The following is a 26558-nucleotide window of genomic DNA, read 5'->3' on the forward strand; positions in this document are numbered from 1 at the left end:
TTTCCTGTTATAATGTTTTGCAATAGTCCATGTGTAATTAGTCTATGATAACTGTGTAATATTAGCATAAGAAAAAGGAAAGAAAAAAAACATTATTACAGACACTATCATAAACATCAGCAATGTAGCTAAAGCATAAAGTGAACTTGTCTACAAGAAGTGAGTTCATTTGCAGAAAAAAGAAAAATTTTCAAAATACATACGTTGTAACCATGGTACTTCTTGCAAGCTTCCACTCCTTCTCTGGTTCCCTGTAGGTCCATTCTCCACCAGGCACTTGAGATCCCACAGGGGTTGGATGATGCCAATTAACTGTGCACAGGCAAATCTGGAAACTCCTTTAGCTCTGAGGTCCACACATTTAAATTGTGTAGACACCATAGGGCACTTTGTTTCAGGGATACAGTTTTGATGGAGGATAGGATGATAGAAAACGTGGCTTGTACAACATCAAACACGAGTCCAGATTTAACTTGATTGCCACAGTAAGTCCTATCACATAGTCAAACCCATGTTTGACACTTGTTGCTGTGGTGTTGGCTCATTCACTGCACAGACTCCATAATTAATATAAAATCACATGTGAAGGAGCACACCTGGTTAGTTAATTTGTATTTGCCTACAGATGGGAGCAGAGTAGAACATGCAGATATAGGTGATGTAGGTAAAGGTAATTAAATGTAGGAGTGTGCATAATGTAAGGTGGAAAGATCTATCAAAGCATTACAGATGTCCAATTATGAGCTATGATACCAACTATGGTATGGAAACATATAGAGACTGTGAAACAGTTGGCCCAGATGTCATTCAGCTATATAGGGTAAGGTCAGGGCCTATACCCTGACACCAATTAACCAAGATCTATGCATACATTTATTTTTATATTGTTTGCAATATATTATCCAAGACATCATGTTCAATAAGTGGATGATGCTCAAGGCATTATGTTTTCAGTTTGTGTGTCCCATTCTCCTGAACCTGATATCTCACAAACACCATGACAAATATAAAACGTTCGCTTGGACCCAAGGATAAACCAATTAGAATTTGGTGGTCAAAGGTCAAGGTTACTGAGCACTTTATGACACAATTTAACACAAAAGTGTAACAGGATAAGGTGATAAAGTGATGACATTTTATCTCCAAATGGTCAAAGGGAGATTATGACCATATTTCCTGCAACCTAACTGGTTGGCAGAGGCATATCTGCCAGTGATTCTAGTTAATCTAGTTTTATATAATTAAAGTCACTGTGAAAAAAAAACACATTTACCAGTAAGATGGGGCCATCATTCCCACTAACACCCCTTTACATACTTGACCCTTTTGAAAAAAAGCATCTGTTTTAATTGAAATACCTCAAATTTCTAACTAAAGTATCCTCTTGATGTTTCAAAGAGCAGTTATAAATCAAAATTGTGACAACAAGCTCCCAGCCTGTATCCTGTGACAGGGTTAAACACCTCTACAAACTTCCAAATGTAAAACAAATCTCCTCACTCCTGCCTCTCAGTTATTAGTACACTGTATAATACAATACATTTAGATGCTGTCTTGGTCTGAAGGGAGCAGTCACTACAGACTGGAGGGAATTTAGTTTCTGTTTCTTCAGGCAGTTATTTTGTACACTATACCACTATTATTATTACTACTACAACAACAAAAAAAGATACCATTTATATGTTTAGAACTTTATGTTTAGCGCTGGTTATAAACTACAAATTAATTCTGTATAAGGGAAACACTGTGTCGATCTTTGGGCCTCTACATCTCAGTACACAGTATATTTGTCAGTGTACACTTTAGTACAGTTTATCTGTGTGGTAGTGAGGAATATAATATTTCCACTTGCACGTGGTTCTTTCCCACAACAAACAAAAATGTTATTTTCCCTTAAGAGTATCCGTCTCCAATCTGAAGGCAGCACATCTGACCCATGTTATTACCGACAAGCTAATCTGACAAAACTGAGACAACTGCAGTTTTCCTCACATGTCTTTAGGGTGAAGACATGCAACAGCAAAGCTTGTTATCTCCATGAGTCAACTGTGACACTGACAAGGTTGTGAACGTAAGATTTGTCTTGTCTCAAAAATACTGCACATTACTGTTTCTGATGACCAACAGAAAGAGCAAACGATTCAACCTTTCACTCTGTGCTTCACATCGTACCTGACAGAGTCTTGTGGACAAATGAAGCATCCCTGTTTCCGTGGAGACAAAGGCAGCAGGTCAAAGGTCAGAAGACAACCAGACAAAGAGATCAGAGCAGATACATGAATTTGTGTCATTTATGGCCAAATTTGTGCATCTTTAGCATGAATCCCTGTAAAACATGATCCACACTCAGTTTATAGACCAGTACACGTTTACCATGGACGTCAGACTTTTATACATACAGGGATGTTCAGTCTGCTTTATTACACTGTTGCAAGCCACATGCTTAGGAGGTCAAAAAACAGGGTTGCACAAGTCATATTAATGTAAACAAACCAAGCATTATCCTTTGATCATTATTTTTAACATGAAATGCACATATTTTTTTTTCAAAGTTGTACAAACCTGAATGGTGATTTTGAAGTAAACAAAAGCTCAGTATTAACTATGTACAGATGAACCCACTATTCACTATTCTTCTATTATCACTCTGGTACTGATGTGCTTTTTTGCTGGGCTTTAAATGTGTAAATGGATACTCTGGACATGCTTTGAAGAGGTATAACTTATGTTTATAATTTTCCAGTCGTCTGACGAGAGCATAGAAAACAGTCACAGTAATCTGTAGCAAGAGCTGCCACTTGTAAACAACGAGGGAGACAATCTCTCTCTTCTCATTATTCAAATAAAATGAGATGTGATAGCAGATGCAACTAAAAAAATGAAAACCATGAAAACAAATAACACGCTGCACTGTACTTTGTTTGTTCACAAACCCTGTATAGTGTATTTTTCACTATGCAGTTATTGCTTTAGGTTTTTTTAGTCTTTCTGATGTTATCAAAAACCAATCTCAGACATGTTGAAATGTGTTTGTAACAAATGGAACGGAGAACTGTCCCTAAATCATTTTCTGAATCTATACCTGAATTAGAAATGCCCATTATCAAAATACTAAAAAAAAAGTAATAATACTGATCAAAATAAACTTTGAGTAATGACTCAGTGTGAATTTGTAAACTTTCAGAGATAAAATGCATGTTGTTGCTTTTTTACTAGTGTCACAGAGCGCATATTAGCACACATACAACATCATGCACTTGAAAACGTGAAGAATGATACAAACATAGAGCACTTTTTCCTTCCACCACAAAGTTCAAACCGGTTTGAAAAAGACATCCAGTCAAACGGTGAATGTCAACAACCAAGCACAGAGAGAGAAACTGTCACGAATGTTTTTCCAACTACAAGAAATACAACATTCAGCAAACACCTCTGAAACAGAAGGAGTAAAAGACTATATCTAATCATTTTGTACAATACCCAACAATACTTGTATTTACAGTGGGTGCACTTTAACACCTTTGACACCATCTTTTTTGATTTTGTTGTTTTTGCACTTACAGATTGATGATAAACTGAGCAGACAGGGAAAGTTAACTCGACTTTCCTCCTCTCCTATCACCCTCTGATTGCCCTGGTTTGAAATGCAGAAATGCCACTCATGAAACGAAAAGGCACGGCTACATTTGATTGGTATATGAGGTGGGCCCTCCCACCTGGCTGTACTCAGACGGTGGGCCGAGGTTTCCCTGGGTGTTAGAGCTTCCTGACTGGTCAAAGCTTCCCTGGTTGTAGGGCTGCTGGTCAAAGGTGCTGGCCTGTTTCTCAGACGGCCCGCCTGCCAACCTAGAAGCACCCTTGTGCCAAACGGTCTCCTTAAAGACAAACCAGATATTTCCAGCCCATAGAACAAAGTTGAGAAACCCAAAAGCCTGAAGAGAAAGACAAGGAATAGCGATATGAAACATGGGCAGATTAGAAATTTTAGTCAACCTTACATACTCATGTTCTTGTATTTCTGGATCTATATTTTGATTCTTCTAGGCGCTATTTTACTCTTCTTATCAGATCATTCTCATATCATTCATAATTCATAAAATATGTAGCTTTTTTTGAGTTTATATTTCATTCATATCCGAAAATTGTAGCCTATTCTAATTCATTTACTCATTAATTCCCACTGTCTGGAATGCACATCCTGCAAACCTACCACTGAGGTGTTGAGTCCGGACCAGCGCGATCCGTGCACAGAGCCACACCTGTTGGTCTGGACTTTGCAGGCAGAGATGAGGAGCTGCACCTCATCGGGATCAGTGGCCACTTTCACATCAGACAGAGCTTTTGCCCAAGCGGAGGAACTGACCAGCCACATGAAGGAGAACACCACGGTCACTACGAAGTCCTGATGGTACCGACGAGAGAGGAGACAAACAGTTCAGATATTAATAGAAATATGACAGAAACATTACTTTGGGGTTTGTTTTGTACAGATTTTTAATAATGTGGCTTTTATATCTGGCATTATGATTCCTTTGGCAGTGTGGACACAAGATGTCAAACAGAAAGATAAAAGAATTTAATGGTAATGGTACAAAAAGGTCCCAGTTCAGTGGCCGTGATACTCACAATGAGCGGGGCTCGACTGTTTTCGCGGTATTTGTTCTGGAAAAAGATGTAGACAATGGTGGCCATCAGGGAATACAGGAAGGCAAAGACGGCAATGGTGACGAAGAACTCTGCGGAGGATGAATAGTCTCCAATGAGGAAGACGCGCTCCCTCCTCATGCCCTCACACGCGGGCGCTTCAAACGACACCTGGTACAACCTGGCACACAAGGAGAGAGGTGCAGGAGTTGCCAAAGTAGGCCCTGGTAACTGATGACACACTGGTTTATACAGTGGTTTATTGTTCTTATGTGGTTCAGCCTATGGGTTCAGCAAACTCTGACAACTGGAGGAAGGAAATTCAATAGTTGTAAAAGAACAATATTGCAATCATGTGGTTTGCGTGCGTTGCAGCAATAAGATGTGATTCTGTGATATGTGCTGACCTAGCATACTACCTGTAGCAGTTGGTAAAGATTGGTAAGCCATTATACTGTAGTCACAGGATGTTTGCAGATGATACCAGTAGGTTGATAATTTAATTATTTACTTAACAGACTGCAGCTGAAAGGAATTACATCCACTGGAATTCAGTTCCCTAACTCAGATTTAGGGGATTGAATGACGTTGAGTTTAAGAGTCACTTAGAGTCACAGTAAAAAACACATTTTCTTATTTATTCCTAAATGGTGTCTAGCAATACAGATAGCTTAAGTTTTATCTGAGGTGGCTCTGAAATATCCGTCTTTGTGATTTCTGTATGTACCCCAACACAGTGAAGTGGGAATGTGATTTATTTTCCAGTGATCACAGCATTGACTAATTACTTCATGAGAACTGCTCGCTTTTAAAGAAATGCTCCCACACACACCCACACACATTATTTTTGAATTCATTAAGTTTCCTACATGGTGTCCCATGGTGGTACTGCATTAGCGTCAGAGTATACACAGGTTCATACTTCTGCCATCAGACTTTGAGACTATGAATGAACCCCACTCACCTGAAAGGATAAGCAAAGTCGATGCCGATGCTGAGGTTGCTGCTGCCCTTCTCCACGCAGTCCACGCTAACCCGCAGCTGCCCCGAGTAGCCCCCACATGTCGCGAAGGCAAAAATGGCAAAAAGCTGCACAAAGAAATAAAAGAGGAAAATCAGATGCCTGCTGTGAAGATGACCCTACAGTACAAACTGGTTTGAACTGAGGCAATAGATGACTTGATGAAAAGCACAGTTGTATACATGATCCAGGCCAAACACCGTATTTGCATGTACACACAGTCACACACAACCACTTGCGACAAGGTGATACTGTCAGTGTCATCAGACCCACAGCTTTCTCTCTCAGCCTCTCAGTATCTGCTTCAACATACTCTTACAAAGAGAACCACTGTGAGAACAACATGCTGCATCAACTCTGATCAAATTATCAGAGAACGGTGTCGGCTCTTGGCTTGGACATTTGCTGGCTTGTCAGTACAGCAGACACTGAGTTGGCTGATCAGCATGGAGGAGATAGGGCCTAGAAAAGACTGGGAATGAGATTTTTCTGTGGTTGCCACCGAGACCATGAATCAGGAGACAGTGCTTTACTTTGTAGTAAACTGATGTAGGAGCACAGTATTAATCCCACTGGTTTTTACTAGACACACTTATTGACATTACAATGGAGTCAGTTTCAGTTTTCTAAAAGCCTGAGAGAAAGTTTAGTTAAAGATATAGTCACTTTCCTGATGCTGTCCTGCCGCATTTCACACTACTGTTTTTTAAACTTTGCATTCTGTTTAGAGACTTTAAGCCCATCTGAAATCTGCAATTTAACACAGATTATCACTATGCACTAGTGAGGTAACTGAAAGGATCTCTGGACTGCAGTAAAGATGGTGGAGTTGCTGTTCATGTGAATTGGTGTGATAACAGAGGGCTTATGCTGATGAGTGACAATACAAATGTGATTTTGAACAGACTTTACTGACACTGTCAATCAGGACAGGTAAAACCTGATAAGCCAATCTAAACGTCTCTAAAGTGGATCATAGAGGATGTGTCCAACCATGGTAAATGTGCTCATTTGTTTTGCAGAACTTCAACACACAGATGAATGTGTCACAGTTGTGTTAATTGACTTTTGACCACTTGGGGGCAGCAGAACATGCTTTAAACACAACACTGGCATATCATCACCATATAAAGTTGTTATGGTGTGTTAACAGTTGCCTATTGACACATCCAGCAGTCACAGAGCAACATTAACATGTTTCTATCCACCTGACAAACATAAGCCCAATATTCACTCTCCTTTTTCCTCCGTTTTGCTCTTCACCAACTGGCTCTTCAGTTGCTAAATGTTTGACCATGTTCACCAGGTAGCTCCTGACTTTCTGTCTGCTGTTCTGGACAGGATTGCTGAAAACATCAGCCTGCTGCTGCCACAAAAAACACAGATGAGAATGGTGGAGTGAACCCAAACAGTAAAGTTGCTGGCCCAAAAACCAAAACAATGAGCTGAAAGAGGCTAAAACACTTTGTATAGCTGGGGTGAACTGCAGAGTTCATTGATAATTCTCTGTGGGTTTGTCAGTATGAGCAACACCTCACTTTGCACATGATAATTTGATCATCAATCATTAATATAAAAATCAACAAGTGCAGCTTTGATAAGATATTAATTGACAAATACAATGACTTTAGAAGTATCAATTATTGCATGAAGAGTTTTACACGTCAAAATGGAGTCACAAGAAAAAGGGATGAATTTCTACCACCAAGCCCCAGTAGAAAAACAGTGAGGATCAGCAGTCCCTGATCCATTCAAACACTTTGCTTACAGACATCTCCACAATTTCTCTGCTGTGAAGCCAATTCAACACCAACTCATAGCATTTTGGCCCCGTCAGCACAGGGTCTACAATAGCTGCAGTGAGTGTGTGGGCTGAGCTGAATTGGGATGAACAGAGTCTTAGAGTCTGGAGGAAGACATCCCTGCTTGTGCGCCCTCCACAGTCACCGGATGATGGCTTCACCACCACACGTGTTTCTGCTTGGACCGCTAATAATACATACTGAATGTCCCTACAGTGAAACTAGGGGGTGACAGGTCACAAATTGGCTCCAGCGAGGGTTAATTTGACCTGTAAACAGCATTTTAATGTTGTTTACAGGTACAGTATAAAGTAGTTGTAGTATAAAGTAGTATGTCATGTATAAGTACCACTGATAAGCATTGTAAATTATATTACATGATGGGAAAGATTAATGAAAGGAATCATGAATCCAATATATTCTGGAAAGCAGAAGAAACAGCACCCTAACAAGAAGCTCAAAACAGTTACAGTACAGTATATAGTATAGTTATAATGATAGAACACATTACTGACAGCAGACAAATGAAATGTGCGTTCGCTCAAGTTGAACCTGATAACTCAGAAACATGGTGATTGCTCTCCCTCACACATCGGATGCTGATACAGTTGATTTAGTCTTCTTTATCAGGCTACGACAGCAGCACTAGATAACACAAACTAACAATAACAGAGAAGCAAGATAATCCTAAGAAGAAGATCACTATCGGAGTTAATGACCACTACAGCTCCATGCAGCTCTCTCTCAAGGAGACAAATGGCCAGCCTCCCCCACTCCGCCTTTCAACTCCGGCTGTTGATTGGGAGCCAGGGACAGCCGTGCTGAGCCACCTGTAGGAGAAGAGGGGGAGGGCAGGGGGCGCACCAGCACGCACAACCCAACACCACGGCACGTAACACTAACCCTCATATGTCAAGGGTGTCATAACGCCTTTCTTGGTGTCTCAACATTATGAGAAAAATGCATTTTTATTGTGTAAGTTAAAGTATATTAAACAATATATACTGTATGCTCTCATGTCCCACACATACAGTCCCTGCCACTGCTGTAATGAAATTAAGTTGCTGCCTCTGCTGCCCACTCCAACAACACTCTGGCCCAAAGAGACATCATTATGAAGCTGCATGCAGAGAAGTTTTGCCACGGCTTTGCCTGCCTCATGTGACAAACAGAAGAGGGATAATTAGCTCTTCTTGCTCCTCTTTGCTCCAAAAGTCATAAGCAGTTTTAATGACATGAAGTGTTGCAGTTTTGTGTGTGCGACTGAAAAAAATTTGACCCAAAATATACATCTCCGTAGAGGCTACAGCTACTCTGCAGTTCCAGGGCTTCTGTCCGTGCAGGTGTGTGTTTTGCTAAGAGTCAGAAGTAAGGTGTTTCCAGCTGGTTACAACCTCAGTGAGTTTCGGTAGTCAAGCTGAGATGGCTGAAATTGGCTCCCAGTGTGTACACAAGTATTACTTAATAAATATTCATGTGGACAAAGAATGCAGCATGAGCTGGAATAAATCTGTTTAATGATTATCCACTTGTTTAACTGCTTCACTTTCATTACAGAGAGCACAGCTAACCCTACACTACACTAAGATGAGATGTACATTTTTTTGAATTATTATTTTAACTGTTGCATGCAAAGAGTCTGAGACTGAGATTACTATAGCACAGTGAAGGGAGATGATATTGAGTTGAAATGAGATTTTCCTAACAACTGAGTTGTTTGAGAACTGATTGACAGTTTGATTGTAACGTGACAGCTGATAAATCCTGACCCACATGTACACAAACAAAGAGATTCCAGCACTTATGAAAAGGCATCATTGTCTATTATCCTAACTTTGCTGTAGCTCTTGTCTTCACATTTAGGCTAAGTATCTGTTATTTGCCACTGTTGAACATTGAAAACTGCTCACAGGGGCATAGTCGCACAATACTTGGTGATGCTTTGTGAGGCTAATCTGGGCCACAAAGGACTAAGCTCGGTTTGGCTGCGTGGATGAGGTCAGTTCAGATCAAAGCCAAATGCTGGATAATAAACCAGAGACTCCAATTTCCACTCATTTCCTGCAGCTTCAGGCTTCAGGTGGAGACTGAATGCTGCCTACCTGGCTGTCAAGGTGCACAGCTGGAGCCTCTGCAGGGGATTCCTCTACTGAAGTGTTTTTTGTTTTTTTTATGTAATCCACTCCCTTCAGCTTTGGTTGGCCACAAACAAACACGCAGAAATGTGTTCGTACGTCTACACACACACTTCACTAATTCAAATATGCAGCTAAAAGATCTAATAAATACTGTACATGCGGACTGTAGCACGTGCTTTTCTGAACAAACAAATGGTAGAGGGAAAGTGACCAGAATAAATACTCCCTCCTAATTATCACAAACAGCCTCAGATAAACATCTCTCTCCTTCCCTCTCCCCCCTCTCGCTCTCTCTCTCTCTCTGTATGTATATATACTCGCTCTCTCCTGCAGCTGCCTCCTCTCCCTGTGATTTTCGGCTCGGGTTTAGCCCCTCTCATTTCTGGCTGGGCCCTTTGAACAGGAGAGCGTGGCATTGTGGAAGGAGGGTGGGTGCTAAGCCCCGCGCCCCCGTGTGTTTATCTGCCTCTCCCAGCTGGGCTCCTCAGGGAACAAGAGATAGAGAGGGAGAGAGGGAGGGAAAGCAAATGACAGAGAGAGAGAGAGAGAGAAGCCAGGGTACAGGAATGAAAACTGCCTGCTGTGCAAACAGAGCTCTGAAACATCTCCCTGTTTGCCCTCTTCTCCACTGACCTACATGGCATCGAAGAGCATAATGTGAAGATCATAATTTGCTTTCAAACCAGAATAAGGTAAATTTGCAGTTCAATCAAAGATAAACAAAAAAAGAATGCAATTTATGATATTTCCTACAGTTGATTTGAAATGAGTGGATGTGGAGAACAGTGTGAGGATTCAGTCTGAGAGGAACTTGATGCAGCACAGGCGAGGTCAGAGGCTCAAATGGATGAACACTGTGGAAGACGCCGGCTGAGGATTATGAAACTGATACTCACGCCTCAGGCTCGACCACCAGCAGTCAGACCTACTGTCAAGTACAAACAGCCTCCACTGTGAAAAAACAGGGGTGTAGTGAATATGATGAAAGAAACAATTGAGAAAGTGAAGTGGGCACAAAGAGGAGTGGTTTGAGGAGTGGTGCATGAGGAATATTTGGCTGTAAAATAAAAAAAAATAACAAGAGAAAACAGAGGAGCTGCTTAGACAAGAGGATGTGATAAGAGCGACAGAGGAAGCGATGGAGATCGCACCGAGTGGAGAGGTGAGGATCACGTTAAGTAGCAGACGAGCTAAAAGGTGCATTCACTGATGAGCTGCACTTGACATTTCTGCAAAACCTCACAGATGCTACTCATAGATACACACACACACACACACACACACACACACACACACACACACACACACACACACACACACACACACACACACACACACACACACCGTCCACCTGCTCCATTCAAGTAGATAGGAGTCGTTGTGGTGTCAAGTGGCTGCCTGAGGAGGAGGAAAATGCCTCAGATGTTCAGCCCCCCTCTCTGCCTGACAGGGAGGATATAAAATAAAAATCTAGGGCACCCTTTATGAAGATAGAAAGAAAGCGATAGATGAAACGGAGTGAGACAGAGATTGAGAATCAAAGTACTCTAAAAACTACTTGTGAGGTTTGAATAGGGAACAGATTTCAGGTATCAGAAAAGTAGATGTAAGACCTTTTTAAGATGCTACCTGAATTTAAGTAACAGACCATCTCTGATGAAAATTAAGTTTTTAACCTTGATGATGTCTTTTATATGATGCAAGACATATCATGAGCAAAATAAGCAGTCAACCCCATGACTACGTATTTCCACCTTGGAACTCTAGTGAACCAAATTACAGTCTCATAAAAACAGATTCAGACAGCCAGGGTTTCATATGTCATATATCTAAGGAACCAATCCCGTCAACTTGCAGGGGATCTAGGATACAGTTGAAGTGAGTCAGACATTGCCATCACAGTGAAACAATGTCACAATTTGACTTAAAGAGAAATTCTGGTATTTTTCAACCAGGCATTTTCTCATAATTGTAGGTATTTTGACTAATGATATTGGTAACTTTGCACTTGCCACTTCCATTGAAGAGAAAAACATATTTTTGGACAAGCAGTGCAAGAGTTTCCAAGTAAACTTAAAGCAGCTAAATTCAATATTTTTCATACAAACAATGTATGAAATAACAATGTTAAAAAATGTGGTGATCTGAAAGGGGTCGCTTGTAGTGATGAACTGAATTATCATCTGAATCTGTAGCTGTCCTTGGCCACAAACAGACAGTAGCAACAAGCTAAAGACAGCTAAAGAGCCAGATATTTACATCAAAGGTTGGTAGAGACCAAAAGCAGAGCTCAAAGAGAGTGAATATTGGACTGACATTCGTCAAGTGGGCAGAAAATCGACTCTAAATGAATACTAATGTTGCTCCATTACCACTGGATGTGTAAATAAGCAGCTGTTTACTAGCAAGTTTGTCATCGACATAAAAGGTGATGATACATCAGTGCTGGGTTCACAAGTAGTTTATGCTGCTCCCAAGTGGCCAAAAAAAAAACAAAAAAACAGTTACTGCATCTTTCGAAAATAATTTGTCATAATTTGTTAACACTTGTCTCCGTGTCAAACCAAAGGTAAACGTAGAAATGAGCCCCCTAGCTTATGTAGCTAACTGCACAATTATTATCACACCTGTCTGGTGACTTTGGCTTTATAATGATAGTTCAGACTGCCTGTCTACAGTATGTTTTATGTGTATTTTTTCCAAATCTCTATGAGGTAGTTTGCGATCACAAAGTTAACATGACCTACAGGCTCATTTAAAAACACATGGATCTGACGGCCTAATAATGGATTCAAAAATGCCCCTAATGTGGAACCTGAATGTATAGTTAACAGTACATCTCCAACCTGTTTGCATTTGTCATGTGTATTAATGTCTGTGTATTCATACAGTGTTTCCATTCTTTTATATCTCCATGTTTGGGTGTGCATGGCTGAATGTGTGCCTAGGAGTGTGTGTACCCTCTCTGAGCATGTGTGTGTTTGAGAGTTTAAAGACCTAGATGTTAGCATGCAATGTGTATGTGTGAACATAGAGTAAAAATATCTCATTCTCTCCACTCAGGCAGAAGCATTAGCCACACCTACAGTGTAGTTTTGGCAGATTTCTCCACAATATTCATGATGAACATTTGCGCAGGGGAATAAGCACACCCCCCGAAATACACACACACATACACACGCACGCACACAGTCACATAGACACACACACACTCTCATTTGCTGTAGTGGCTGTGGTCTGCCAGTGCACAAACATGAGCAATTTTATGCCAGCTAGTTTTACACACTAAACAAAAAAGCAAATGCACAACATCAGAAATAGAAGCAGTGGTGTGAGCACTCAGATGAACATTTGAACTGAACTTTGACACACTAGCTATGCAGGGTAACACGCTAACAGACTGGTGTCGAGATATGGAACAAAAAGCTCATGTAATATGTAGTTTTTGTGATTTTTGTGTTTTTCATTCACTTAAATTTGTAAAGAGTTAGAAAACTTTCATTTTCAATTAACAGTGAATAAATGCATAAGCAAATGTATTACAGTACACCCTCACTTTCACTCACTTTTTCCTACCCATCAAACAGATGTGGTTATTCTTCAGTGATATGGACCATAGCTGATGCATTAGTCAGAAAAAACCCAACTACTTCACCATCTACAGAACAAGTTACACGAAGAGGTGACATCCACAAGCCTTCATGTGAAAGCTGTCTGATCTTCGCTTTGGTGGCAGCACCACACAACAAAATCAGTAGCTCATTTAGCAGCGGCTAATCCCTCCCTGCACAGGGAGCGCTTTGTGCCCTGTACAGCTCACATTCATATTTCGCTCTGTCTCTCCGCACCCCCTCTCTGTAAGCTTGACCGACCACAAGCAAGCAGAAAATCTCCATTTATTTTTGTAACAGTTCCTTCTTGCTGCTCCTCTTCTCCCCCCAGGGTTTCCATGGTTACTTAATCAGGTGACCTATGTGGAACCCGACCCCTGTGCCCGTCAGTGACAGTCACTGCACTAATAAAGCTGGGGGCACCCGATGGAAATGTAATACAAACCCATTGTGTGTGCGCTTATTTGTATGTTGTGGTGTTAAGTGTGAACGATGAGGAGCGATAATGCTTTGGTGTTAGGGAACAAATAGAGATGTCACGTCCAGACCGGCCTCTGTTCCACTACCTTCTGTAACTCAATGCAATCTCTCATTTAGCATCTCTTTCATCGGTCTTGTCTGTCAGGCCATAGCGTTTAGCCAAATGTCTGGGGCTTGTGGGAGATGGTGTTCATTTAGGACTTTAATATCAATCAAACACAAAAACAATATTGTTCTTCAAAAAAACGGACGTCGTTATCTAAACATATGAAGCGAGCCAATCAACATGCTGCTGAAAAAGGCAACATTTGACCAATCAGAGTTTATTTGGCAGGATAGTCATGAAAAACAGCAACAGGTCGTTGCGGATGACCGGAAGTAGTTGTTAGTCGACTTATAGAAACAAACCCTTGTAAATTAAAACATTTTTTAAATCAGTGGCTGTGTCCGAAATCACTCACTATTCCCTATATAGTCCATTATATAGTGAGTTTGACATTTTGTAATGCTGTCAGAATGTATAGTGAAATTATTATACATTATATGGTGGACTCATAGTATCAACTGCAAATCATGTTTGTGGGACAGATACTGTATGCCATATGCTACTGAGTGCAAAATAAATAACCATCCCACCCAAGGAAGGTGTGTTGTTTTTTCTCACCTTTACTTTTGTGAAAATGTTTTCAGCACTAGATTTCTACTTCAGGTTTAATCTCAGTCAATTATAATAATCTTTGTGTGTAATAATATAAATACAGTGTGTGTTTGTGACATTTCTATATGCTCTTGTGCACATACTGTCTCGACACCTGTGCTCTTCTGTGGACTATGTGTGTGGGATGTCTTGTTTGAACAGACAAGTCCTACAGGAGAAGACAGGCTAACCTTTCTCTGTCTGAGTCACAGATGGCGGACCAGCATCTCAGGGTTGAGAGGGAGACAGAGGTCCAGCTCTGACCGGATGGGTGAAGAAAATCCACATCACATCCAGGAGCTCATCGGCTACCACAACCCACAAAACCCAAAAGACTTATTTTAAGATCACATCACTACAGGAAATGATGAGGTTATAGATACCTTGACATGAGGTACCAATTTTTATGTAATGTATTGTTCTTGTAATTTGAGAGCTTTATCAGGACATTAATTAAAGTGAAACAAGAACTCTGAATGCTGTCGGGTCCAAGCTACTTCATATACAATGTGATTAGGTCAATTCAGTGACTCTAATAGCTGGCATAACCTAGTGACTTCGTGATTAGAGTATGACCTCATCTGTGGAGGAGAAAAGTGTGTGCGTGTGTGTGAGAGAGAGAGAGAGAGAGAGAGAGAGAGAGAGAGAGAGAGAGAGAGAGAGAGAGACCGATAGTCCAAAACCCAAAGGTGGAAAAAGTTAGGATTGAGCGATGACTAAGCAGACACTTTCAGGCTCTTCAGTCTCATGTTGCACCATGTGTTGCACTCAGTTGTACATGAAAATTGCCCAAAAAATAGTTATGTAACAAGTGAAAAGTTCAACCCCACTCATCTACGAACAGCTGGCCAATCATGGTCGCTGACCCATCTAAGCCAATGTTGGAAAGCTGTGTACGTGTGTGTGTGGGAGGGGGAAGGGGGTTCTGACACTATCAAACCACCAAACAAGCAGTTTGGATGAAGTAGTCAGTAAAAGTCAGTAAAGTTCCCCTGTTGCACGTTGTTGTACTGAGCCAGACGTTAATTACACATTTAAAAATCATTCTTTAAAATTATTTTAAAAATTCATAAAAAAAAATTCAAATATCAACATACGTTCACCAACAAAAGCATCCAATTCTGTACAAGTGGATTGTTTTGCAGATGTTTTGCAGAGTTGATAGAGGAGGGAACATATATTGACTGATGGGATGACAAATGTCACCAGCTGCAGAGCATGTTGTGAGTTTTGCAAAAGTTTCCATTTTCTTCCAAACAATATCAGAGAGGTGAAATACCTTCTGATACTGATTTACTGTGTATCTAAAATTCATTGGGGCTCTGCTTCACCTGCCTGACCCAAGTGGACTTCATGACACTGAGATATTTGTTTTAAATGGATAGGCCAAGCTTGACGGCATCTTTTGAAGCATTTAAGAGGTGTCATTTTTTCTCCCAGTGCTGAAAAACAGATCTTTGACGTGTCAAGTCTCTTGTGATATCTGTCAGCAGCTGTCACCAATCTCCCTGCATCTCCCTCCTTTCATATTTGTTTTGCCTTTGGTGTGTGTGTGTGTGTGTGTGTGTGTGTGTGTGTGCGTGCGCTTATTCCCCTGCACAAATGTTCATCGTGAATATTGTGCAGAAATGTGTCAAAACCTACATGATAACACGAGGTCAATGAAGAAATAACACAAAATGTGACAGATAAAATCGTGTAGGGAGAGAGAGAGGGAGAGAGAGGGAGAGCGAGAGAGAGAGAGAGAGAGAACTGAGATTGCCCAAAAGAAGATTTTCAAGATTTCCAAAGAAGAGGTGCATCTAATTTTGCCAATCCCACAGCATTCACAAGTGTTTTACTCACGTGAGCCTTTGTTGTATTTGCAAAACATATACAGAGAAATTCTGGCACTCAGTTTTGCAGTAGTATTCCTCAGGGGTTAATCGCCTAATACCTATTTGCTTTGTAATATAGAAAATGTCTGCATTAATCAGAGAAACATTTTTGATTTCATACTTTCTTAAGTGTGACAGCTTTGATTACAGTCATTTGCCATGGACACGTACAGCAGTAATATAACATGCAAACGGCGTCTAATTTTTCTTGTTTACCAGTTTGACCTTTCTTGTTAAGTTTGAAGTTACATTTAAAAAAATGTATGTGAATCCTGATGTATTCTCTATAGCTTAAGTATGTGTAAAGCTTTGTAAAGAGAACAAATGTCACTAGGGCTGCAACTAACAATTGTTTATGTAATATCAATGAATCTATTATTTTTTAGAGTCATTAACCACTGAATTTGTAAACTGTAAGAAAATATTAGAAAATGTGTTTGTTTTCTCTGACCATCAGGACAAAAGCCAGAAATATTCAGTTTACTAAGCTATAAATAACTACAAGTCAGAGATCCAGTTTAGATCTGTGATCAGCTGTTTCTGTCTGAGCAAAGAATTATGACAGTTTTTAGTAGCAGCTACTTAATTCATCATCATGAACATTAATTAAGATAGCTTTATTAATTTTCACCACCTGTGGCTCTGACCTGAAAATGACATGAGCAGCAGAGGACATGAAATTCTTATTGCTGACTGATTGTTCGAAGACACTGAAAATAACGGCTATAACATGGGAACTTTTATACCTGATACACCACAAACCTGATCCAAATATCGGCGCCCCTGATTCAGAACTATGGGGTTAATGAACTCAAAATACTGATTTAATCTGTGTGAAAAGTTAAACTACAATTTAATTTTCTCTTGAATTTAACGTGCTATAATCAGCTGATCGTCTCTCTAGAGAAGAGGTGCCACTCTGTTGAACGACTGTTCACTGGCTGTCGTAGAGTGATTGAACAAAGGGATGTGTCTTTTCATTCACAAACAATCTTTGGGAGAGTACAGTGAGTGGCTTGGAGAGATCATATTAACCAACAGACTGAAGTGTCAGTGAAGCTGTTACTGAATTTACTTTAATTAGCTACAGCTGATATAATCTACCGACAGCGACGTCGGACATTTTAACTGGAGATTTGTTAGCGTCAGTTATCTTAACAAATCCAACCAGAAACTGGATCCAAACTATAGGAGCCCAACCTTCAACCAACACAGAGGTTTAGCTTTAGCATTCACATGCACTTCAAATTTACTTACTTTTTTACTTCTATCATCGCATGAATGAAAACCTCGACAGGCATAGCAACAATAACTAAGGGGAAGGGACTCAGCCTGGACATTTTTTAGATTTTGCATGTATTTATTTTACGTTTGAGTACATCCTCCAGTCAGGTCCAAGCTATAGCTGAAACCAATCCTCTATTGTGGCACAGCTCTATCTGGCACACACACAAACAAACACACCCTGAGGCAAACTAAACTAGCGTACAGTAAGGTGCTGAGGATGACATCATAAGACAGTGGGTCAGTTGTGGGTTTTTAATGAGAGGAGGACCCTTACTCATAAATGAGACTCATGATGGGACTCATATTTTGTGACTCACCAGCCTGAGTATTGCTACAGTACAGGAGGCCACTGAGTTGATACAGTACTTGTAAATCTGCAGTGTGTGAGATGATACAACAGCCATGGCCGCGCTTCAGCGCATAACAAATGCATGTATATTATTTGCATCATGTGCTCAATCAACTGTACAATTTTGCTCTCTTTCTCCTTCCATCTCTCTCTCAAACACACACACACACAAACGTGCACACACATGCAGTGAAGAGTTTGGGCACATCTCAAAGGACAGCTTCTGCATGAGTTGGTCCATGGTGGAGAGGAGGGGACCTTACAGCTGTTTGGAGCAGAATATGCCAACCACTGACAGTGTGCCAAACGGGCCAAGAGCTGATTGGCACACACACACACACACACACACACACACACACACACACACACACACACACACACCCTCCCACCTACTAATCTATGGCAACATCTTGGCTAATGTTAAAACAACCTTTAAACAACCTTATGTTTGTCCACATGACCAATCAGCCATACAGTCAAGGGTTCAGTGTCATTAGCAAAGTAAATGTCAATCGCTGCCTGAACAAAAGCCTTTAATGCCTGGAGGCATGTAAACAAAGCAAACTGACAGACATGTGTTTTTGCTGGTGCTGTAATTTGCAAAGAAATTCACTGCAGGGCAGGCCTTAAGATATTGTTATAAACACTGAAAACATTGTATTGTGGTTGTACAGGCTCTTCACAAGTGACTGCCATGTCAGTCTTAGGTCGGCTGCACGTATTTGCAGGCTGCGAGGAGGTCGCTGTTTGAATGATGGTCTAAAAATAAACAGGGGCCATATTTAAACTTAAGGTTCATATATACATATACAATACAGGGCTGCATGAGGCCAATGGTCAAGATCTAAATTACATAATTACATCATATTGAATATGCATGCATAAAGACACACATGTAAATCTTTCTTCATGGCCACTGTTGTGCAGGAAAACATGTTGGTCAGCTAGAGGAATATCAGGTGGTTTCAGTGGCAGCTACATGTGATTATACTCAGCTCATTATTTCTGTATCCTCCAGTGTCTGACGCTGCAGTTTGAGAGGCATCATGTCCCAGCTGAATGTCACTTTTTGATGGGGGACAGTGGGAGACCGTCCCTGCAGGCCCCTCACTCCTCACATTCAACAGGGACCTCAGACTGGAACATGTTAAGCTTGCACATTTTTGGGCTATTTGGTTATTTTAGGTTTATTTTGTTTTCTTTTTAAATGTATGGTTATATTCGTCTATTCCCTTTTTAGAAAAAAAATATTTATACTGTGACCCATTGCTTCAGGACTGATCCCTGTTTCTTTTCTCTTGATTTGTTTGTAAAGTAGCTCCATGAATAGGAGGAGGAGAATCTTAGCTGTGAACTTTTAATGCAAGGACTCCTTGTGGTAAAATAAAATCTCTTTCTCCTGTCTGCTATCAGAGAGGAATAGCCTGACCACAGCTATACCACTGTAGGTGCTGCAGAATAAATCAGAATAGCTGGGTCATAATTTGAATTGTTTGCATTTTTATGAGCCCGCTGAGCAGCAGAGACGTTGGAAACTAAGATGCGGGCGCAAGGAGAAGAAAAAAAAAGACGCGGCAAGGAAAAGGTCACATTTATAACAGTGGCATGAAGCTGTGGAGGTTGCCTAGTATCATGATTTTTGCCTGTGTGTGTGTGTGTGTGCGTGTGTGTGTGTGTGTGTGTGTGTGAAATGAATTGTAGCTTGAGTAAGATCATGTATGATTACATGTTAGTGAGCTCTACCAGAGGATTGGTGGATCAATACGTCACTGGATGTCACAGAACGGTGTGCAGTCATGCTCACACAATCACACATGATGCCCTCCACCATCACACACACACACGCAACATGAAGACACACAGAGGGAGCTATGACAGAGTGTTATCTTCATCATACAGATGGTGCTTTGGATCATCTGCTTGTTCTTCACAGTGAACATGGTCACACACACAAACAGCCAAAACAGATGCACTCGGGAGCTCACCTCACTGATAGACATCTGCCCTATCTCAGCTGAAACCTTACATGTCTGATGAAATTAAGTTTGAGTGAGCTTCACTCCCTTCGCATGTAAAAGAAAAAAAAAAAAAAAAGAGCTTTTTATTAGAATTTTCTGCAGCGGAGACTGCTGCTTGAGGATCCTCTGCACATTTGATGGCATTTATGAAAGTGAGAGAGACAAGCTCACGCACATGCACACGCACGCACGCACACACACACACACACACTCACACACACACACGCACGCAAGCTGAATACCCTCATGGCTATAGTAATTTCTCTAAACTCACATCAAAGAAAATCACTTATCTCTTTTTGCCTCGAGGCTTCTCTGCACTGTACAATAAACACCAGAGTCTACAAACGGCACCCAGACAGAGAGAGGTAGTAAAGCTTTGATTCAGTCAGAGCTAGGACGACCCGTTCTTATTGTTGACTCCCGGTATGTCATTTCACTTGGGGTAACGTGGGGCATTTTTTGTGGACTGACGCAAAAACGCACAGGTTTGGCCCCAACGCATCCAAAATACGCATTAATTGAAAAAAGCTTCATAGCGGTTTCCAGTGTCATCTAGTTCCCACGGAGCTGTAAATCCTTACATAAACTTGAGCCATTTAGTCACGGTGTAACGGATCACAGTCAAGCTGATTGCGGGTAAGGTCCCTCGCCGTGTGGAAGTAACACAAACACCATCATTAAGGCGCAAAACCCAAAGGATGTAAAAAACAAACAAACAAAAAAACAAACTTTTAGTTTTCAGTGTAGGAATACTATCCCCACACACACACACACACACACATCACATCCTATATTATATAATTCATTGATGTAGCCTACTTACACTGCACGGTAAAGTTATTCCATGCAAAAACACATCAAAGTTCCAACTCACCCATTCCAAAACACGGATAAATCCCAGAGGTAATTTTAGCACTTGAAATGTCCCCCCAGAAGCGAGCTGCAAAAAGCACACAGCGAGGATAAAAGCATTCTCATTTCTGTCATCAATTAACGACACACTGGCCAATTGAGCTCATAACTTCTAACATCTCTGAGTCATAATCATCTCTCTTCTCCTTCAGTTACGCACCTGATTGGCGGTGTCCATTTCAGCAGAAGGCTACTTTCTGTTCCTTACTTGTTTGATGGGATGGAAACAATCTGAAACCACAAGCCAAGACCCGATTGATATGTCTGTCGCGCGTTAACAGTCGGCTCTTAGTCCGACTCCGACCGGAAAAAGCCGAACACTCTTGGTTTTATGTACCCCCCACCCCACCCCACCCCACCCCCCAAGAGCGTTAGAATTTGCCATGGAGACAGGCAGGGATTGGCCTCAGCAAGGAGGAGTGACGCCTTCATTTTTTGCCATTGGCGGGAACAGATTTGTTATTCTATCTATAGGGCATGTCGTTTTAAAATTTCTTTTTATTTTGAAATCTGTTAAAGTCCATATTTGTCAAGTCAAGAGCAGCTCAGAAAAAAAATGCATTCATATTATTTTAAGTAAATTTGACTGCTGTGGGTTACTGTAGCTGCAGTGAAAGGGGATCCATATATTATAAAAATAATTATCTTATTGTATGTTTTATAATAATATACAAATAACCTTCCATATGCTGATAAACTTCACTTAATTAGACTTGATTGACCAAATGGACAAAAATAATGTCGCAAAATACCTACATCTCTATAAGACAAGTCCTGTTTACGCTGAGAAGAAAACAAACTTAAAGTGTCATTTTGGCTTTGATGTAGAAGTTTGGCATTTTGCTAAATATACTTTTTCACTTTTATGTCAAGAATGAGATGAGAAAATCCTTGTTTTAGCTCTGTACTTGACACGAGAGGTTCAATGTTTTCATCTACGTCTCAACAAGAATGGTAAATAAGCGCATTTCCAAAAATGTTAAACTAGTCCGTCAAACAGAATTGTGTGTAGACTGACAGGTCCACTTGTTACCTACCAAACTTTGGAATAAAAGCTCAGAAGCAGCAGTTAAATAAGTCACAGCATCTGCCCCACTGGAAACATGACTCACAGAGTGGAGACATTTATTTATTTACAACATTTATGCAATCTTTGACAACCAGGAACAAACCAGGGCTCCACTCATGCGCACGCACGCACACACACACACACACACACACACAAACACATACAGGTAACTTTGGGCAATGATCCTTAACTGTCTGAATGCTGTTTTTATCCAGATTCACTGTAGGAGCTCAGGCAGTTTGTCATCTAATGAGTTTACCCAGGCAGAGAGAGAGAGAGAGAGAGAGAGAGGGAGGGAGGGAGGGGGAGAGAGAGAGAGCCTGAATCTAACTGCAGGCAAGATGAAAGAGAGCGAGAGGGGCTTCCCTGACTACACTGACGACAATTCCTGTAAAGCCAAGTGCAAACTGCTCTGACAGCGTGGCTAATTTTACAACATCTCTCCCATCGTTCCTTCGCTTTTATTCTTTCATTTTCTCCCTCCACTGTCTCTTCCCCCCTGTCCCTTTCTCTCTCTCTCTCTCTCTCTCTCTCACACACACACACACACACACACACACACTCTCACTCTCTCTCTTTCTCTCTGCCTGAAGGGCTCTGTCCAAGCGATTAGGGAATCATTGAATCTGATTGGCTAATATCTCCACCATAGGAAATCAGAAGGATCTGAAGCAAGAAGAACGGCGTCTCTCGTGTGCACTTCATCCTTTTAGTTAGGATCTGTTTCAGATAATGAGCCGAAACACTCCTACTGGATTTCACAGAGGCCTGTCGTCTGACCTGACTGCACAGTGTGACATCATGGAAATATCATGCAGACAGTGGACTGTTGGGGAAAAAAATTGCTACATTAGTGACAGTTTTTCTGGCATGGTTTAAACTGACCAACAAATATTTTTTCCATATAAATAAATGTTTATTTTTTTGCTACCGTGTTTCACCAAACTGATATAACATGATCATGTAAGCATTCAAGTGATGACCACATAAAGATTCACCAGAAAGTGACAACATGAGTAAAAAGTCATGGTACTAGACACACGTGACAAGTGTGGCATAAAGCTACAAACAGCAATGAGCAGAAATCTGTCAATTTACGCTTTAAAGTGAGACTCTGTCATTTTCGTTGAACAGCAGTTACTACGGCTACAAGTGCCAATTACAGGACAATGCAATATCACACGTCCCTTCATTTGAGTCATCATGAGGCGACCTGACTGAAAGCGAGCAGCTGGGACCACAAGGTACAATGTTTACTTCCTGTTTTACTTTTGTGGACGGATTTAAAAAATGAATCGGTGACAACATGTATGTGTCTGTAGCACAAGCAGAGAAGAGTCACAGAGTCGGTGAACTCACTCAGTTCTATCACTTAATGCTACACTACAATATCTAAATTCTAATTCTCCTATATGCCCATCTCATAGCTGCGGCTCAGTGTCCTGTCTGTGACTGTTTGACTGTTTGAAGCTCAAGTCACTGTTAATGCACCCATGGTGAAGAACTGCTGCCACGTCTTCATGCATGCTGGGAAATAAGAATCCGCAAATAGGCACAAAGCACCTGAGGGGCTCCCAGATGCAGCCAGTCATCCCTCAACTATCCTACAGCATGTTACTGCAATATGTGGAATAGAGTTTCAAAATACAACTGGTATTTTGCTGCAAAACCAGGTCCCAGTCCCGAGTCTATTACTTTATGTGTATGTGCTCAAACTCAAGGAGGGGGGGGGGGGCACAGAATAACCTGTCACACACACTGACAGGTGTCAAAATGCATTTCAAGCAACCGAGATTGTACTGCAGATCCAGGGAGGAACACACCTGGGTACCGTAGCTAAAGGCCAGTGTGTGTGTGTGTGTGTGTGTGTATGTGTGTAGAAAAGACAGACAGAGCATAAGAGGAAGTCAAGCAGTAGATAATAAGCAGGGAGAAAGATGCAGGGTATGATTCAGTGTGCATATTCCCTTGTATTTCTGCAGGACATGCATGCCTTTTAGCTCCAGGCCTCATCACATGAGATCAGTGTCTTAAAAACAGCCAGATTATGACTTCAAATGAACCTGCACAACATGGTGTGAATTGAACGGATGCCTTAATAGCATCTGTGTAGTTATGGATTGCATGAGTGACACCCTCAGAGGAAATCTGGACAGATGGAGGGGAAGCAGGTACCGTCTGAGAGGAGGAGAAAAGCAATAAGAAGCAGAGCAGAGAGAGACAGCAGAGCAACAGTAGGAACAATCACCATTCTTCCTCTCTGGTTAAGCCTCTTTCATATTGCGACACACAGAGGAATTATAGCGCAGAGACTAGGTCAGCCACTTATCCATCTCATCCAACAATGCAACACGCCGCAACTCCACAGCAATTACTGCTCAGCCGGAGCCGCTGCCAGAGCACGTCCACATCTTCTGGTGCTCGTGCTGTTTCAGATGCAATAATAATAATGAGTGCTCTGTTGCAGAAAAGGTATAAATATTCAGAAACACCGAACAGAGTTTTTGTATTATCAGTCATAAGAGCGTGAGGAGATGGGAGAATTCTTTATATACGAATAAAATAACACGAAAAGAATCGTAAAAATGTCAAGATAAGCAAGAAATATGTCAAAGATGCACATTTAGGTGAATAACAGCAAAAAAATAAATAAAAATAGAAACCTGGTTGAGCGCTGCTCATTCTCTGCAGTTAAATGCCACAGTTGGCTGAAATCTGGATGGATTCATATATTTCACACTCGCTTGTTAATTAAACCTATCCTCATATGCCTGTGACAACACAAAGCAATGAAACATGATTAGATCCCGGAACAAAAGACGAGCTTTGGAAATGTTTCTGGGTAAAATGGCATTAGGCCTGGTTTCATTTTGCACCAGTTAGACAGCATACATAATCAGGATTAACTTTAACATGATGGGAGAGTGGGAAGAGGGAGAGAGAGAGAGCCTGACAGGGACGAAGAGAGAGAGAGAGAGAGAGAGAGAGAGAGAGAGAGAGAGAGAAGAGAGAATTCACCCTCAAAGTCACTCACCCTGGTAACGGATAGCAACACTGGTGTAGTTATTACCATGTAATGACACACAAGAAGCACTTTTGCTTCTGTACCAAACAGAGCTGCTTTAGGTCTATCAGTGCCGGCAGGGTTCCCTTAAGTCCAGGTGTGTGTCTATGAATATGCAGGTAAAAATAAATATCCAAAAAAAAAATGAGCACCAAAGACTGTGTGGTATACTTTCACATTTTTGGTTGTGTCAGTCTTCTGCAGACATACAGTACTAGTTGTCACATTTATGGTTTAAGATATAGTTAACAACTTGTATACTTGTACTTTACTGTTATGAACAGACAGAGTTGTGTCATCTCATCTCTCACCACTATAAGGAGAACACTGTAGTGTTCATTATTGATAAAGCTGGATTTTGAATCATTTTTACTTTTTTGTGCGACAACAAAAACATTTTTTTTGTTGACCGAGTGCTCATAAATCATTGAAGGGGCAGAATATGTACAGTACAGTCTACTTAGACAGTGTTAGATGAGTGTGACAAAGAAAGGATATTACGCACATGCTATTGTTCAATGTTTCTGTCACAATGAAATATATATGATAAATATGGACAGTAGAGTTTTTTAGAATTGCAGTGTTATTTCACAGGAATTATATTTAGACCTCGCATGACTGATTCAACTGTTCAGGAAAGTGATGGCATGTGGAGAGAAATTGTTCTGCTGTCTTGTTGTTTTTGCCTACAGTTCTCTGTGGCGCCTACCCGGTGGAACAAGTAGTGTTCAGGGTGTGAGGGTGTCCGTTATGATTTTCTCTTCCCTTTTTTGATTTGTATTTTGACCTATCATAGTCAGGATACTTCTACTGCAACAATTTTCATCATTATTTTTTGCACTATCCCCTCTCAGCATCATTATGCTAGTGCTGTTATTGTGAGCATGTATAATATTAAATTGATGGAAACCCCTTCACCCCTGGTACAGAGAAGACTCAGAGGGTTTCTGTTTCTTTTCAGATCTGTGTAACACTTCCTGAATGGACATTTTACCTATGAGGTGGCTCGCCAATTAAGAATTGGGAGATTCGCTGTGATGAGGACCGGGAACCAGGGTTGGTGTGCTGTAGATTTCTTCCTCCATGTTGTGAAGGACAGAAGGCTTTTCTTCACACTGTCACACTTTGGTGTCTGCTGTAAAATGAGAACATGTTCATGCTCACCATGGTTTGAATAACATCTCTATCTCTCAAAAACTGCAAAAACAAAACTGTGTGAATAAAAAAAACACACAACTTTAATATCCATAGGTATAGTGAGTAATACAGTGTAAAAGGAGCACAAGAATATAGGAATATTGTGACACATACACTTATCTCTCACACACACACTTGACACTCTTCTCTTAGTGTAAAGCATCAGGGTCAGGTACACTTCCCCACCCAGAATCCCATTTGTCCATCAGTGGTTGGAGGACTGATGCAAAGGGAAATGGAGACAGAACACCATGATAACAGACTTATCCAATGTGTTGCTAGGCAACTAATCCAGCAGGCATGGGGTAACGGGGCCTGTATGTTGTGACAATGGCGGCCAATTATCGGCTACCTATCTTGTAGAGAATGCATTCTTCTCAGTGCACTGT

The 26558-nt window shown here is 41.0% G+C and overlaps 1 protein-coding gene across 1 annotated transcript; it reads right to left on the reverse strand.

Annotated features, from left to right (window-relative positions):
• Positions 1-2829: 2829 nt before the first annotated feature.
• Positions 2830-21117, reverse strand: LOC111221446 (synaptoporin-like). Its single transcript, XM_022744800.1, has 6 exons — positions 21000-21117; positions 20802-20867; positions 5609-5733; positions 4627-4825; positions 4211-4402; positions 2830-3932 (listed from the first exon to the last, which is right to left on the reverse strand). The coding sequence occupies exons 1-6, from the start codon at positions 21015-21017 to the stop codon at positions 3681-3683; spliced, it is 852 nt and encodes a 283-aa protein (XP_022600521.1). The 5' UTR covers positions 21018-21117; the 3' UTR covers positions 2830-3680.
• Between the last annotated feature and the right edge of the window lie 5441 nt (positions 21118-26558).

This window comes from Seriola dumerili, unplaced genomic scaffold (genome assembly GCF_002260705.1).
Source record: "Seriola dumerili isolate Sdu_G_001 unplaced genomic scaffold, Sdu_1.0 BDQW01000088.1, whole genome shotgun sequence".
Taxonomy (NCBI): Eukaryota; Metazoa; Chordata; class Actinopteri; order Carangiformes; family Carangidae; genus Seriola; species Seriola dumerili.

What these genes read in the sequence shown, in the direction of transcription:
- LOC111221446 (XM_022744800.1), bottom strand. An exon ending in TTATCCGTGTTTTGGAATGG is followed by an intron (nt 5,734 to 20,801) that starts GTGAGTTGGAAC and finishes TTCTTTGTGCAG; the next exon opens with CTTTTTGCCATTTTTGCCTT. An exon ending in GACTTTGCTTATCCTTTCAG is followed by an intron (nt 4,826 to 5,608) that starts GTGAGTGGGGTT and finishes CTTGTGTGCCAG; the next exon opens with GTTGTACCAGGTGTCGTTTG.